This window comes from Trichomycterus rosablanca, chromosome 1 (genome assembly GCF_030014385.1).
Source record: "Trichomycterus rosablanca isolate fTriRos1 chromosome 1, fTriRos1.hap1, whole genome shotgun sequence".
In the NCBI taxonomy this organism is placed as follows: domain Eukaryota; kingdom Metazoa; phylum Chordata; class Actinopteri; order Siluriformes; family Trichomycteridae; genus Trichomycterus; species Trichomycterus rosablanca.
The window spans coordinates 59,301,893-59,316,405 of record NC_085988.1 but is presented as its reverse complement, the minus strand read 5'-3'; the positions used below and the strand labels follow the sequence as shown (position 1 = coordinate 59,316,405).

Genomic DNA, 14,513 nt, shown 5'->3' with positions numbered 1-14,513 from the left:
TACCTAAGCAAGGAGGGTGGCCTGGTAAAACACCTCACTAATGCTAACAGAGGTTACATACTGTGTCATGGATATACTAACTCCCATATTGCTGGACAAGACTGTCTCAAATGTCTGGGTTGGTTCTTTTTAACACTGGTCTTGGCACTTAGCACAGCATGTGCTACTATTGGCAATGTTACATCCAGTGTAAAAAAAACTGACAAACTGCACACACATACTGAGGTGAGACCCCCTTGAAGTTAAAATTCCCCTTTTGGAATCTGGAATGTGCCCGCAAACCAAGGCCTTGCTGGAGTATACCATCCTAACTGCCTCTCTTATTCACAGCAATAAACACTCTTTAGTGAACTACTTTTCTGTATATGGCTTAGACCATAAAACAAAGAGCTAATCACTCATTTCCAAAATCCTTTGGTCTTTTCATGTGGATACACAGCAGATGTTAGGGGCATAACACATTTAATTGCTCTTGTTCCATCAATGCAAACGGGCGAGGATAAAAAGCTTTAAGCTCCATAGGGAGACAGGGTTGTACAACTTTTTGAATGAGGGTATGATAAAACCTTAAAATGTTTTACCTGGTTTACCTGTTTAAAGGGTGTCAGTGAAATGGCCTTCAGAACCACTGATAAATCCAAAAATTTTAAAATTGGTTTAATAGCTGGCATTGCCCTACATGACAAATACTACATGACACGCTACAATAGCAGCCAATTATATTTATATAGTTGAAAATGATTTTAGCCTTATCAACCAGGTCCTGGAGGAAAGGTCATCTAACCACCATGTAATTAGTCATAAGGGAGTTGATCTTTGTCTATGCACCACTGCTCAAACCATATCCATAAAGTGTCTTTATAATGAGTAAGGCTCTATTATTCTGGGTGGTTTCAATTACATTCTGTGGTACCCCACTCATACTCAAAATGAATTATTCACAGGTCATGCCCATAGATCCAAGCGCTCTGGATTGGGATGGTAAATTCTCTCCTGTGTCTAAGACAGCAGGTACAATAGGAGAAGCCAAGGTGATCTGTAAATGAGCTGCATAATCTCTGCTAGTCAGCTTTACCCTGACCATTGGGTGGGTTGACACACCCTCCTACTAGGGGGAGAAAAAAGCATAAGGAATAGTGTGTGGCCATTCATGGGCTAGCACATCTATCTCCAGCAGTGCACTTTGTGCTTGACCCAGTGTGGTTGACATCTCGTCTTTCAGCTCCACTTTATAGACCCTTTCTGTCATGCTAGACTGGAAACAGTCTGCTTTGGTGTAAGAGTGGGGCTTCAGCACGTCTTGCAGGTTCACACTTAGAAGTGATAAGAATAGTGCCTCACCTGTATCCTTTCTGGGCTACACTACATTATGGGAGTTTGGTGTTTGGGTGGGGTTGTAAAAGACAAGTTTTTAATGCATTAACTCCCCATTATATACCCGATTGCATCTGAGGAGAGCATGTCGCTGCACACGCCTCTCCCGACACGTGTACAGCCTCCCTCTTCTCGCCTCTGCATTCTGCACAGATGTCTCTTCCACCAATCAGCATATGAAGACCCACCCACACATAGTCCGGTCCCCGCCCGCAGATATGGTGGCCAACTAGTATCTGCTGCAGGCACTGCCGATTATGCCCGCCAGACGGTGCCCAGCCGACCGGTGGCAATGCCGAGTTTCGGACCGAGGAGTTCAGAATCTCGGCACTGGTGTGCTAGCGGAATATCCCGCTGCACCACCTGGGCACCTATATGAAAAGTTTTTAAACTTGTAATTATTCCTCACCTTAGGATTAGTCTGCACCCATGCTTTTGAATGACTAGATGAAGTTGTGTCTGTGAATTATATACAGAATAATATATAGGACACACAAACGGCAAAACTGTCTGCCTGTTAACAGTCTGGCGCAATAGTATAAAGGCTTCTGATGCATACATGGGAGGGTACATTACATAATAAGACACAAAAACCAAAAATGCTTGAAAGAGAACAGATTAAATATGGTTAATAAAAGATGACATTTGATAAAGTTTAGACAGACTTAACAACTCGTCTTTCTGCAGGTACAAGTCAGTAGTTACAATGTATGAAATATATTCCATATCCATTTTACCCTGCTCATATTATCTGAAGTTATCTGGAGGTTTTGACATGGTACTGTATTTCCTGTTTTAAATATTCACCAACTCAGGAAACAAATTCACCAAAAAAAATTGAAAAAGGGCTCTGAACTAAAAAAAACTTATTAAGAGATATTCACAAGTAATGTTAACACCAAAAGCACAACTATTAAACCTACTGATCCTTATGGGTAGTCTAGAACACTCCTAAATAGCTACTGTCAGAGCTTAATGTGTAAATTTTTAATCTATGTATGTTCAAAGAGAATTTAAATGCAACAAGAACCAAGAGCTTAACAGGTTGCATGTTATATTTTAACAACTTCTGTATATTCTTTCTAAAGCCCACACAGAGCATTACCTTTTACTAAAAAGCACGCCAGTTAGATATTCAACAATGGTTTGTTTAACCTGGTCAGGGTTTTAACAGGTCTGTTTTCATCGAGAAACGTTGGGCAATCCATCACAAAGCTTTAGCCATCACCCGGCCCCACCCCCAGTACATAGCCAATTTGTTCTTTCACTTCTGCCTGACCCTGCTCAGCTGCACCACCTGAGCAATTTAACAACTGGGTTACTAATCCTGCTGTTAGAGCAGGGGTTTTTAACCTTTTTAGGCATGCGCCCCCCTTCGTGTGCCGAGCACGACTTGCGACCTTAAATTATACACTACTCAAGCTTTTAGTTAGTTCTTTTTAGGTGGTTTTAGGACAGCAATATTTATTACAGTAAATGTTTTTAATATTGTACAGTTTTCTGCATCAGCCAATCAATCATTTCTTAAACATACCTTTATCCTTAACCACAGGTTCAAGCTTAACTTAAGAATGTTTTACTAATTCTGCTGTTAGAGGTGTTTAGAGACACACAGAAGAGCTAGTCAAGGTAAAACAATCATTTTAAAACTGTATCAATTTGTCCAATCAAGTGTGTACAAATAGTGTAGCAAACCTGATGAAACTCAACAATAACAATAAGGTCAAACCTACAGTGTATCACAAAAGTGAGTACACCCCTCACATTTCTGCAGATTTTTAAGTATATCTTTTCATGGGACAACACTGACAAAATGACACTTTGACACAATGAAAAGTAGTCTGTGTGCAGCTTATATAACAGTGTAAATTTATTCTTCCCTCAAAATAACTCAATATACAGCCATTAATGTCTAAACCACCGGCAACAAAAGTGAGTACACCCCTTAGTGAAAGTTCCTGAAGTGTCAATATTTTGTGTGGCCACCATTATTTCCCAGAACTGCCTTAACTCTCCTGGGCATGGAGTTTACCAGAGCTTCACAGGTTGCCACTGGAATGCTTTTCCACTCCTCCATGACGACATCACGGAGCTGGCGGATATTCAAGACTTTGCGCTCCTCCACCTTCCACTTGAGGATGCCCCAAAGATGTTCTATTGGGTTTAGGTCTGGAGACATGCTTGGCCAGTCCATCACCTTTACCCTCAGCCTCTTCAATAAAGCAGTGGTCGTCTTAGAGGTGTGTTTGGGGTCATTATCATGCTGGAACACTGCCCTGCGACCCAGTTTCCGGAGGGAGGGGATCATGCTCTGCTTCAGTATTTCACAGTACATATTGGAGTTCATGTGTCCCTCAATGAAATGTAACTTCCCAACACCTGCTGCACTCATGCAGCCCCAGACCATGGCATTCCCACCACCATGCTTGACTGTAGGCATGACACACTTATCTTTGTACTCCTCACCTGATTGCCGCCACACATGCTTGAGACCATCTGAACCAAACAAATTAATCTTGGTCTCATCAGACCATAGGACATGGTTCCAGTAATACATGTCCTTTGTTGACATGTCTTCAGCAAACTGTTTGCGGGCTTTCTTGTGTAGAGACTTCAGAAGAGGCTTCCTTCTGGGGTGACAGCCATGCAGACCAATTTGATGTAGTGTGCGGCGTATGGTCCGAGCACTGACAGGCTGACCCCCCACCTTTTCAAACTCTGCAGCAATGCTGACAGCACTCCTGCGCCTATCTTTCAAAGACAGCAGTTGGATGTGACGCTGAGCACGTGCACTCAGCTTCTTTGGACGACCAACGCGAGGTCTGTTCTGAGTGGACCCTGCTCTTTTAAAACGCTGGATGATCTTGGCCACTGTGCTGCAGCTCAGTTTCAGGGTGTTGGCAATCTTCTTGTAGCCTTGGCCATCTTCATGTAGCGCAACAATTCGTCTTTTAAGATCCTCAGAGAGTTCTTTGCCATGAGGTGCCATGTTGGAACTTTCAGTGACCAGTATGAGAGAGTGTGAGAGCTGTATTACTAAATTGAACACACCTGCTCCCTATGCACACCTGAGACCTAGTAACACTAACAAATCACATGACATTTTGGAGGGAAAATGACAAGCAGTGCTCAATTTGGACATTTAGGGGTGTAGTCTCTTAGGGGTGTACTCACTTTTGTTGCCGGTGGTTTAGACATTAATGGCTGTATATTGAGTTATTTTGAGGGAAGAATAAATTTACACTGTTATATAAGCTGCACACAGACTACTTTTCATTGTGTCAAAGTGTCATTTTGTCAGTGTTGTCCCATGAAAAGATATACTTAAATATCTGCAGAAATGTGAGGGGTGTACTCACTTTTGTGATACACTGTATTTTGGTAATATGGCTTCAAGTGATGCTGTAAATAAGTCACATGTATTTGGGATTAGGACCATATTAAAAAATTCCAATCCTGTGCACACTTTTGCACTCTCTTTCTTTCTAGGTCTGAGGGATGTGGGTTTTCCTGTCATCTAGTCAAACTTTTTTTTAATCTCTTTTTATTCTACTTTTTCATGAGGTTATCAGAGTTCTGCCAGCTGTGAAGTCAGAACAAGGTTTTATTCTCAGTTGTAAATGAGGAATTAAGGCTGCTATTTGACTGATACTTTATTAATATTTTTAGCTTTATATATTTATTTGTTTATTTTTATTTATTTTTAAGTTTTTTAAATATATTGATCTGTTTTTATCACACTGCTCTATATTTTCATACAATACTAACTCTCTATCTCCCTATCCTTTCCCCTCACCCTGTCCACCTTAGTGTATATTTGTATGCTAGTTTATATTGGTATTTTCTACAGGCATGCTTTTATTACATATACTGAAAGTATGATTTTAACTTTGTTAGATCACTATTGTTGCTTTTACTTTACATGAAATAAAGGGTTCCTACCAGTTGTAAGGAAGTTTGCCATCTCGTTCAAAAGAAGCAAAGTTGATGAAGGTTTCTGCCCCACATTCTCTGCAATAAGACAAAAACATTAAAGACAGTCAAAGCTGTTTCATTAATCTCATGCTAAATACAAACTTTTATTATTGTACGACTTAAGATCTTAGGCTTAAAAATACAAGAACTCAAATTTTTCAAAGTTGGGACATTGTGTTAAATGCTATAAAAGAAGAATATGATATTTGTTAATTTTCTAGAACCTTTATTTAACTGACAAAAGTTTAAAATGACTTTCAGAAATTAGTTTATAGAATATTCAAGTAACACTGTTTTAAAAATTCTTTAATAACCAAGTGAATATGTAACAGGTGAAGGTATTATGATCAGGCACAACAGAAAGATCTACCAAAGGTTCATACTTTACAACCTTTGTGAAAGGATTCTCAATCAGCAAGATTGCAAAGGTCTGTTATTATCTACCATAAATAAAAATGTAAAACGATTTAGAGAATTTGGAGAGATCTCTGGAAAGCCGAAACCACTGCTGAACGTGCGTAACCTTTGAGCTCTCAGACGGCATGCTTCTGTGACAAATTTAGTCACATGGGCTTGGGAGTACCTCAGAAAACCACTGTGACCTAACACAGTCCACCAATACATTAAGATATGCAACCTAAAAAACTTACACAAAGAGAAAGCAGTACATAAAATCTATTCAGAAACACCTCCAATATCTGTGGGCTTAAGCTCATCTCAAATGGTCCAAATAACAGTGGAAACGTGTGCTGCGGTCAAATGAGTCCATGGTTTTCAGAAAAAAGGAACGTCAAGTTCTTTGTGCCAAAGCTGAACAGGACTAGTTAGTGCCCTCAGTTGCCAAGCCTTATTAATTGGAAAGGTGATGAAACACAGGGTGTAAACATGACTCGTTTTTGCAGGCATGAACTTCTAAATTTGTTTATATTCACAACATTTTGAAAAGTTTTACTTCTATCAGTTAATTAAAGATTCAAGTAAATTAACAAATCACAGATTTTTCTTTTGATTGTGCTTTACAGCCCCAAATCAGAAAAGGTTGGTACAGTATGTAAAATGCAAATATAAAAAAGTGTTTCCTACGTTGACTTTTATTTCAAAGCATTTACCAGTGTATAATGTTGACATTTTTCCCAACACTTAAAAGATGTTTTGGCACTGATGATAGCAAACAGTAAAGTGTTTCAGGTGGTCATTTGTCCCGTTCTTATCGTCTTATAATGTGCAACAGTATGGAGTTGCCGTTGTCACATTTTCCATTTCAAAACTCTCCACACATTCTTTATTGAGCACGGGTCAGGACTGCAGGCAGGCCAGTCCAGTATCTGTACCCTGTTCCTCCGCAGCCATGCCTTTGTAATGTGTGCAGCATGTGGTTTTACACTGTCTTGTTGACAAATACATGCAGCATATGTTACTTTAAAATCTCAATGTACTTTTCCACATTCAGGCTACCATCACAGTGTAAATGATCTTTGCCAAAAGCACTGACACAAACCCATACCATGACAGACCCTGGCTTTTAGTCTTGTTGCTAATAACAGTATAGATGGCCCTTTTCATCCTTGGTCTGGAACACATGGCGTCCATTTCTTACAAAAAAGAATACTGTTTCGTCTGACAATTTACACTTTATAATGTGTGATGGTCCATCCTAGATGCCTCAGAGCCCAGAGAACTTCTTAATCGCACAGTAAAGTTTTAAAAGGCATTTGTGCATGTCACTCTGTATTGTAGTGCTTGACAAAGGTTTGCCAAAGTAATCCCGCGCCCATGTGGTTACATCAGCTATTGTTGAATGATGGTTCTTGATTCAGTGCTGTGGAAGGGGTGTCTGAGTGTTGCCCTTTACGCACTTCTTCCAGATTCCTTTAATTTAGAATCCTAAAGGTATTACATACTGGAATATACATGCAAATTTCTCTCATTTTTTTGCAATGTGTTGCAGACTTGGAAAAACTGCAGAATTGGAGAAATATTAACAAATGAAATAAAGTTAACCAGACACATCTTGGGTTTATACTGTCTGAAATAAAATAACACTCAAAGTAAACCTAAGAAACACTGTTTTTTATTTGCTTTTTTCATACTGTCCCAACTTTTTGTGATTTGTGGTTTTACAAAATGTCATAGTTTTTCTGGAAATGGGGTTGTAAATTACTGTGCATTCTAAAAGCAGCAAGACGTTGTACTTGCTAGTAACGGGGAGGCTTTGGTGCCTCTGGAGGATATAGCTTTTTATTCTCAAGTTACACAAAAGCTATATATGAGTGTCTGTAGTAGTGCAGTTCTGACCTGGTCATCTCCATGTGCTTTTTGCGCAGCATTAGAAGGAAAAGCACCAGCAAGCTAAGGAGCAGCAAACTAAGCACAGCCAATGCAGAGATAGCAGCTACACTTGGGTTCATCTCCTGGGCTACACACACACACACACACACAAATTTTAACAGTGGGCAATGGGAGTAAAGTAACCACATGCTCATATCCCATGTAGAAACAGTAAAAACAGTATAACAAAACATTGATGCTATGATACAAAATTGATAGCAAATGAAAAGTTACCCAAAGTACTGATGGTAATGTAGGTGGGCTCGCTAGGGGTGCTGTAGCTGTAGCTGATCACACTGCAGTTGTAAGAGATGGAAGGCTGCAGGTTGCCCACAGTTAACACATGGGAGTGGGCAGTCAGGGGCTCAGCAACCTGTTAGAAAAAAAAAAACAGAAATATGATGCTATGTTTTTTTTTTTTAATGTTTTTTGCGTTGCTATGCTATGTACAGTAGCAATTAGACATATTCAAATCCTCAAAGAAAATAAGACAAAGTAAACACAACAAAGTAACACCCCTGGTCTTCTCAGTCCCACAGAATCATTTTCAGTGCAACTCAAAACTTCAAGAAATCACAAAATAATAATAATAAACCACCACTTTTTCAGACCAAAGCAATGACAAGATACATTCCTGTGCAGACACCACACCTATACTTGATATCACCTCTTCTTCAACAACATACGTCTCCACCCAGCAATCTTCACAGCATCCAGTATTGTCCAGGGGCCAGAAAATTGCCATCCTTCACTATAACCACAGACCACGCACTAGATAGTACTAGCAAAATTGCCACAAATAACCACCCACTCTGTTGATCCATCCTCCTCCCCTATTTATTCCACCACGTTTCTTCCACCCTTAATCATCTCAGCCCTATTCATCCCAACCTCCACCCTTATTTATCCCATCCACTACCCCTAATGTTAAAGAGGAAGAGGATGGCTACTCCCATTCATCAAACCTTGTCTACAGAACTTCTAAAACAACAGATTGGCCCTGAGATATATACAGTGTATCACAAAAGTGAGTACACCCCTCACATTTCTGCAGATATTTAAGTATATCTTTTCATGGGACAACACTGACAAAATGACACTTTGACACAATGAAAAGTAGTCTGTGTGCAGCTTATATAACAGTGTAAATGTATTCTTCCCTCAAAATAACTCAATATACAGCCATTAATGTCTAAACCACCGGCAACAAAAGTGAGTACACCCCTAAGAGACTACACCCCTAAATGTCCAAATTGAGCACTGCTTGTCATTTTCCCTCCAAAATGTCATGTGATTTGTTAGTGTTACTAGGTCTCAGGTGTGCATAGGGAGCAGGTGTGTTCAATTTAGTAGTACAGCTCTCACACTCTCTCATACTGGTCACTGAAAGTTCCAACATGGCACCTCATGGCAAAGAACTCTCTGAGGATCTTAAAAGACGAATTGTTGCGCTACATGAAGATGGCCAAGGCTACAAGAAGATTGCCAACACCCTGAAACTGAGCTGCAGCACAGTGGCCAAGATCATCCAGCGTTTTAAAAGAGCAGGGTCCACTCAGAACAGACCTCGCGTTGGTCGTCCAAGGAAGCTGAGTGCACGTGTTCAGCGTCACATCCAACTGCTGTCTTTGAAAGATAGGCGCAGGAGTGCTGTCAGCATTGCTGCAGAGATTGAAAAGGTGGGGGGTCAGCCTCTCAGTGCTCAGACCATACGCCGCACACTACATCAAATTGGTCTGCATGGCTGTCACCCCAGAAGGAAGCCTCTTCTGAAGTCTCTACACAAGAAAGCCCGCAAACAGTTTGCTGAAGACATGTCAACAAAGGACATGGATTACTGGAACCATGTCCTATGGTCTGATGAGACCAAGATTAATTTGTTTGGTTCAGATGGTCTCAAGCATGTGTGGCGGCAATCAGGTGAGGAGTACAAAGATAAGTGTGTCATGCCTACAGTCAAACATGGTGGTGGGAATGCCATGGTCTGGGGCTGCATGAGTGCAGCAGGTGTTGGGGAGTTACATTTCATTGAGGGACACATGAACTTCAATATGTACTGTGAAATACTGAAGCAGAGCATGATCCCCTCCCTCCGGAAACTGGGTCGCAGGGCAGTGTTCCAGCATGATAATGACCCCAAACACACCTCTAAGACGACCACTGCTTTATTGAAGAGGCTGAGAGTAAAGGTGATGGACTGGCCAAGCATGTCTCCAGACCTAAACCCAATAGAACATCTTTGGGGCATCATCAAGCGGAAGGTGGAGGAGCGCAAAGTCTCGAATATCCGCCAGCTCCGTGATGTCGTCATGGAGGAGTGGAAAAGCATTCCAGTGGCAACCTGTGAAGCTCTGGTAAACTCCATGCCCAGGAGAGTTAAGGCAGTTCTGGGAAATAATGGTGGCCACACAAAATATTGACACTTCAGGAACTTTCACTAAGGGGTGTACTCACTTTTGTTGCCGGTGGTTTAGACATTAATGGCTGTATATTGAGTTATTTTGAGGGAAGAATAAATTTACACTGTTATATAAGCTGCACACAGACTACTTTTCATTGTGTCAAAGTGTCATTTTGTCAGTGTTGTCCCATGAAAAGATATACTTAAATATCTGCAGAAATGTGAGGGGTGTACTCACTTTTGTGATACACTGTATATATAAACTATTTTTTAGGGAATCAGGTGTCTGTCATGTAAATATGCTTACATGAAAAATCAAACAGAACAAACTCCCATTCATCCCACCTGCTCCCTTACATAAAACACCCCACCACGTTTTCTGAACCCTTCAGCCCCATGTCTCCGATACACCCCTCTTACTTCTGCTGGGACATTTCCATCGAATTACTCTTTTCATAAAGACCACCATATTCAATAATAATCATATCCTAGTCTTTAAATAATAATATCATAGTATTAGTATTACTAATCTTAAAACTTACTTCAAGTACATCACTACCTCCTTATGGAAGCTCTTCCCAACCAACCCTGCAGCTTTCTAAATCTACCAAATACAAACAATAAGCTATAACTGAAGCACCTTCATTATTCCTTACCACATGAAACACCTCCTATCCACCTAGTAGCATTTTAACAACCACAGCATTCCACATATCCCATTGCATTCCATCACCAGTGCCTCCAGCAGATTTGTCTATTCAGCCTTCCAACCACATTACCAGATACTCATCCTCTATCATAATACCATGTGAATATGCAAATATGCTCTACATACTCTCTTCTAATTATGGAGAAAACCCTAAGCTAGTATCTTACAATCTTTTTTCACCACAAAAAAATCTCACACGCCATCCACGCCTTTTTCTCCTCACTAATCTTAACAAGAACATACAGTCTTCACACCCGATTATCAAGACACGGTTACGAAAAGAAACAACCTCCATACCTATACATAGTACCTATACAACTCAATCATCCACTGACACCACTTCCCAGTTAGAGGCAACAGTTACTCTTGCTAAATGGCACCCTTCTAAACTATCCTTCCATCATTCATTCAGGTTTCAACCAGTACGGGATATGACCACTCATTCACTGATTAGGTCTTAGCAGAACACCACCTGCGCATATTTGATTTGAAATGTACATATCCATATATTCACTTCTCTTAAAAATTCCAGTCCTACAGCTCTACAGCCTTACCACCCCAACTTTGACCAGAAGAGAAGGGGTTACCCTTCTGTGCCTGGTTTCTTCCTCATGCAACTGAAGGAGTTTTTCCTTGCCTTGCCAGTCTCATGATCACTCTTCATTAACTACAGCTGAAGGTGTGGCCTGCACTTATAAATGAAACATTGCTCATTTTCAACTACTTTTCGTGCCTTACAATCAAAAGCTGACAATCTTGGAGAATGAGAGCTAGCACTTGGTTCTGCAGATATAGCTATGCAGCCCATGTGATGTCATTAAACAATTAAAACATTAATAAATAAATAAATAAATAAATACTGTCCAGCATCTATAAAATGAGAACAGCAGAGCCTCTCCAGGTGGATCTAATCTTTTCTAGACTAAGAAAAAACATCAGATCTTTCAGGCATAAAGAATAATTATTAATGAGACTTTTTATGGTTTGTAAACCAAGGATAATAATTGTGTCACTCTTGCAAGTGGATTTTTAGTTCATTTTTGCTTGATATGAGACTGTTGCTCAACAGTCTGTGGTCGGCATTGTCTGATTTTCCTCTTTATGCCACACATTTTTAACAGGAGACAGATCTGGACTGCAAGCAGACAAGTTAAGCACATGCATTCTGTGTCTATGCTGCTGTAGCGCATACAAAATAAGGTCTGGCCAGAAGATTTTGGTCTGTTTTTGAATTTGAAACAGCAGTGACAAATGAGAGGGCTCACAATACACATTCCAATTTATCCTGAAGGTGTTCAGTGAAGTTGCTAAGAATGTTTTATTACAGAAATTTTATCATGAATAATTTACCATCAGCCTGATCAGGGCACTTTAAAATCTGACTATATCTGAGGGAGGTAAGGCTGAATAAGGATTCACCTCCTTGTCTCTGCAACAGCAACTTGAACTGTCTTGTCGAGGCCATTTGTGAGTTAAATAAAATCAACAAAACATCAGAATATCTAGCCCTGCTTTTACTTATAAAAGGCTTTCACTGCTTAATCATGTGCAGCTCAGAGATGACAAGATCAAAGAGGACGTGCACAGAGGTGTGGGTTATGGCTGAAGCAGATGGCTCATAGCTGATGATGAAATGTGGGCCTGAGGATCAAAAGGCCAGTTATAACAATCAGCATCCCTAAGCCATTGAACTAACCGCTGTAGTAACAACAATGTTAATCAACCTTTTGTAACTAAAGTACAGAGCATTATGAGGGTACTTGGAGGCAACACATTTTAGTATCATCAACAAAACACAGTGCCAAAATGAACTAAAGTAAGCGTACTGCATTGTTTTTTTAATATTCAAACAACTGGAAATTGAAGAAGATGCTGTTCGTTTAATTGTGTCTAGACAATGACCTGCAGCACACATATGTATTTTGCTTTTTTCTGTCTTTAGTTGGAGGTGCCACCATTGGTGGCTCACTCCAACATGTTTTTTTTTTAAAATATTTTGTTAATGCATTTTCTCCACTTTTTCTCCGGACTTTAGCGAGTCCACCTGCCCGATGGCACTATGCTTCCTCTCCACTGATGCCGATCCCCGCCCCGATTGAGGAAAACTAAACTAACACACGTCCCCTCCGACATGTGTGCAGTAGCCGACTGCATCTTTTCACCTGCACTAGGCGAGTTCATATGCGGATCAGCTTTGTGTACAGAGACTACAACATGTTTTATGCTGGTCAGCCAATCATTATCTAACTTATTATAAAAATATTGACTGTCATGTTCGAACAAGACCATGTGCTTAACTAAGTCCCAATGAGTGTAGCTGTGCTTAGGTTAGGTTTAGGAGATTTTAACTGGAAACATTTGTATCCAACTCCCAATTAGTCTCCCTGCTGATTGAAAATCCCCCCTTGTGGTACACAAGAAATAATCTATGGTTGGCTAAAATGCAACCTTACAGTTACAATCAGCAATATTTATCTTACAAATTGTTATGGTGATGTGCATGGGCAACACTGGGGGGAAATTCCTAGAAATCCTCCCTTGCATTTTTGTCAACTCCATGGAAGAGGTCTAGTAAAATGAAAGTAACTAGATCAGATGCTGACTAAGGTATGGGGTACTATAAGGAATTGTATTTTGGTGTACTGGACAAAACTGTTTAAGAAATCCACGAAGTTGAATTAGTTCATCTGGACAAAACTTGGATGAGTGACAAAACGAATCTCTACACCAAACTTGTGTCCAGATGAACTGATTCAACTTTGTGGATTTGTGTACCTGGATTATTGAGCATGCATCAAGAGATGTTTAAGAAATCTGTGATCAGTTTTGGGAAAACGACGTAGAAAGCCTAATAGCACTGACCAATTTTCTCGACTATAGAACACATAATGAGGAAGACCTGGCATTTATTTATTTGTTTACATTGATCAGCCATAACATTAAAACCACCTCCTTGTTTCTACACTCACTGTCCATTTTATCAGCTCCACTTACCACATAGAAGCACTTTGTAGTTCTACAATTACTGACTGCAGTCCATCTGTTTCTCTGCATGCTTTGTTAGCCCCCTTTCATGTTGTTCTTCAATGGTCAGGACTCTCCCAGGACCACCACAGAGTAGGTATTATTTGGGTGGTGGATCATTCTCAGCACTGCAGTGACACTGACATGGTGGTGGTGTGTTAGTGTGTGTTGTGCTGGTATGAGTGGATCAGACACAGCAGCACTGCTGGAGTTTTTCAACACCTCACTGTCACTGCTAGACTGAGAATAGTCCACCAACCAAAAATATCCAGCCAACAGTGCTCCATGGGTCGCGTCCTGTGATGACTGATGAAGGTCTAGAACAGGGGTCATCAAACTACGGCCCGCGGGCCGTATACGGCCCGATGCTTTAATTTGACCGGCCCCTTTAACCACAGCAGCAATACATGTTGTCTGGCCCCTGTTCATCTTCGAACTCACAGTATTATAACGGGGGAAAAAATAACAAAGGATTCTCAGTAGATTATACGGCAGCGATCCAACGGGTGGCGCTCCAAGCATGAGGGGAGTGATTGGCGCATCAATAGAGAGATGAGTGACCGCAGCCACTGTGGAATTTCGTTATGAAAATCCTCGTGTCCTGTGTTAATTTCATTAAAGCTAATGCTCTTAACTGCAGGCAGTTTCAGGAATTCTTATCTGAGCTGAAGATGTGCTTTACTGAGATCCGCTGGCTGAGTC

At 40.6% G+C, this 14,513-nt stretch overlaps 1 protein-coding gene across 2 annotated transcripts in view; it reads right to left on the bottom strand.

Annotated features, from left to right (window-relative positions):
- The window catches only part of ptpro (protein tyrosine phosphatase receptor type O), a 100,200-nt gene that overhangs the window by 16,285 nt on the left and 69,402 nt on the right, over positions 1-14,513 (bottom strand). For both annotated transcript variants that reach the window (XM_063004789.1, XM_063004795.1), the window contains exons 14-16: positions 7,912-8,050; positions 7,645-7,765; positions 5,317-5,385 (exon numbers count right to left, since the gene is read on the bottom strand). In XM_063004789.1, the coding sequence (XP_062860859.1) occupies positions 5,317-5,385; positions 7,645-7,765; positions 7,912-8,050 (329 nt within the window). The remainder of the gene's footprint in view (positions 1-5,316; positions 5,386-7,644; positions 7,766-7,911; positions 8,051-14,513) is intronic.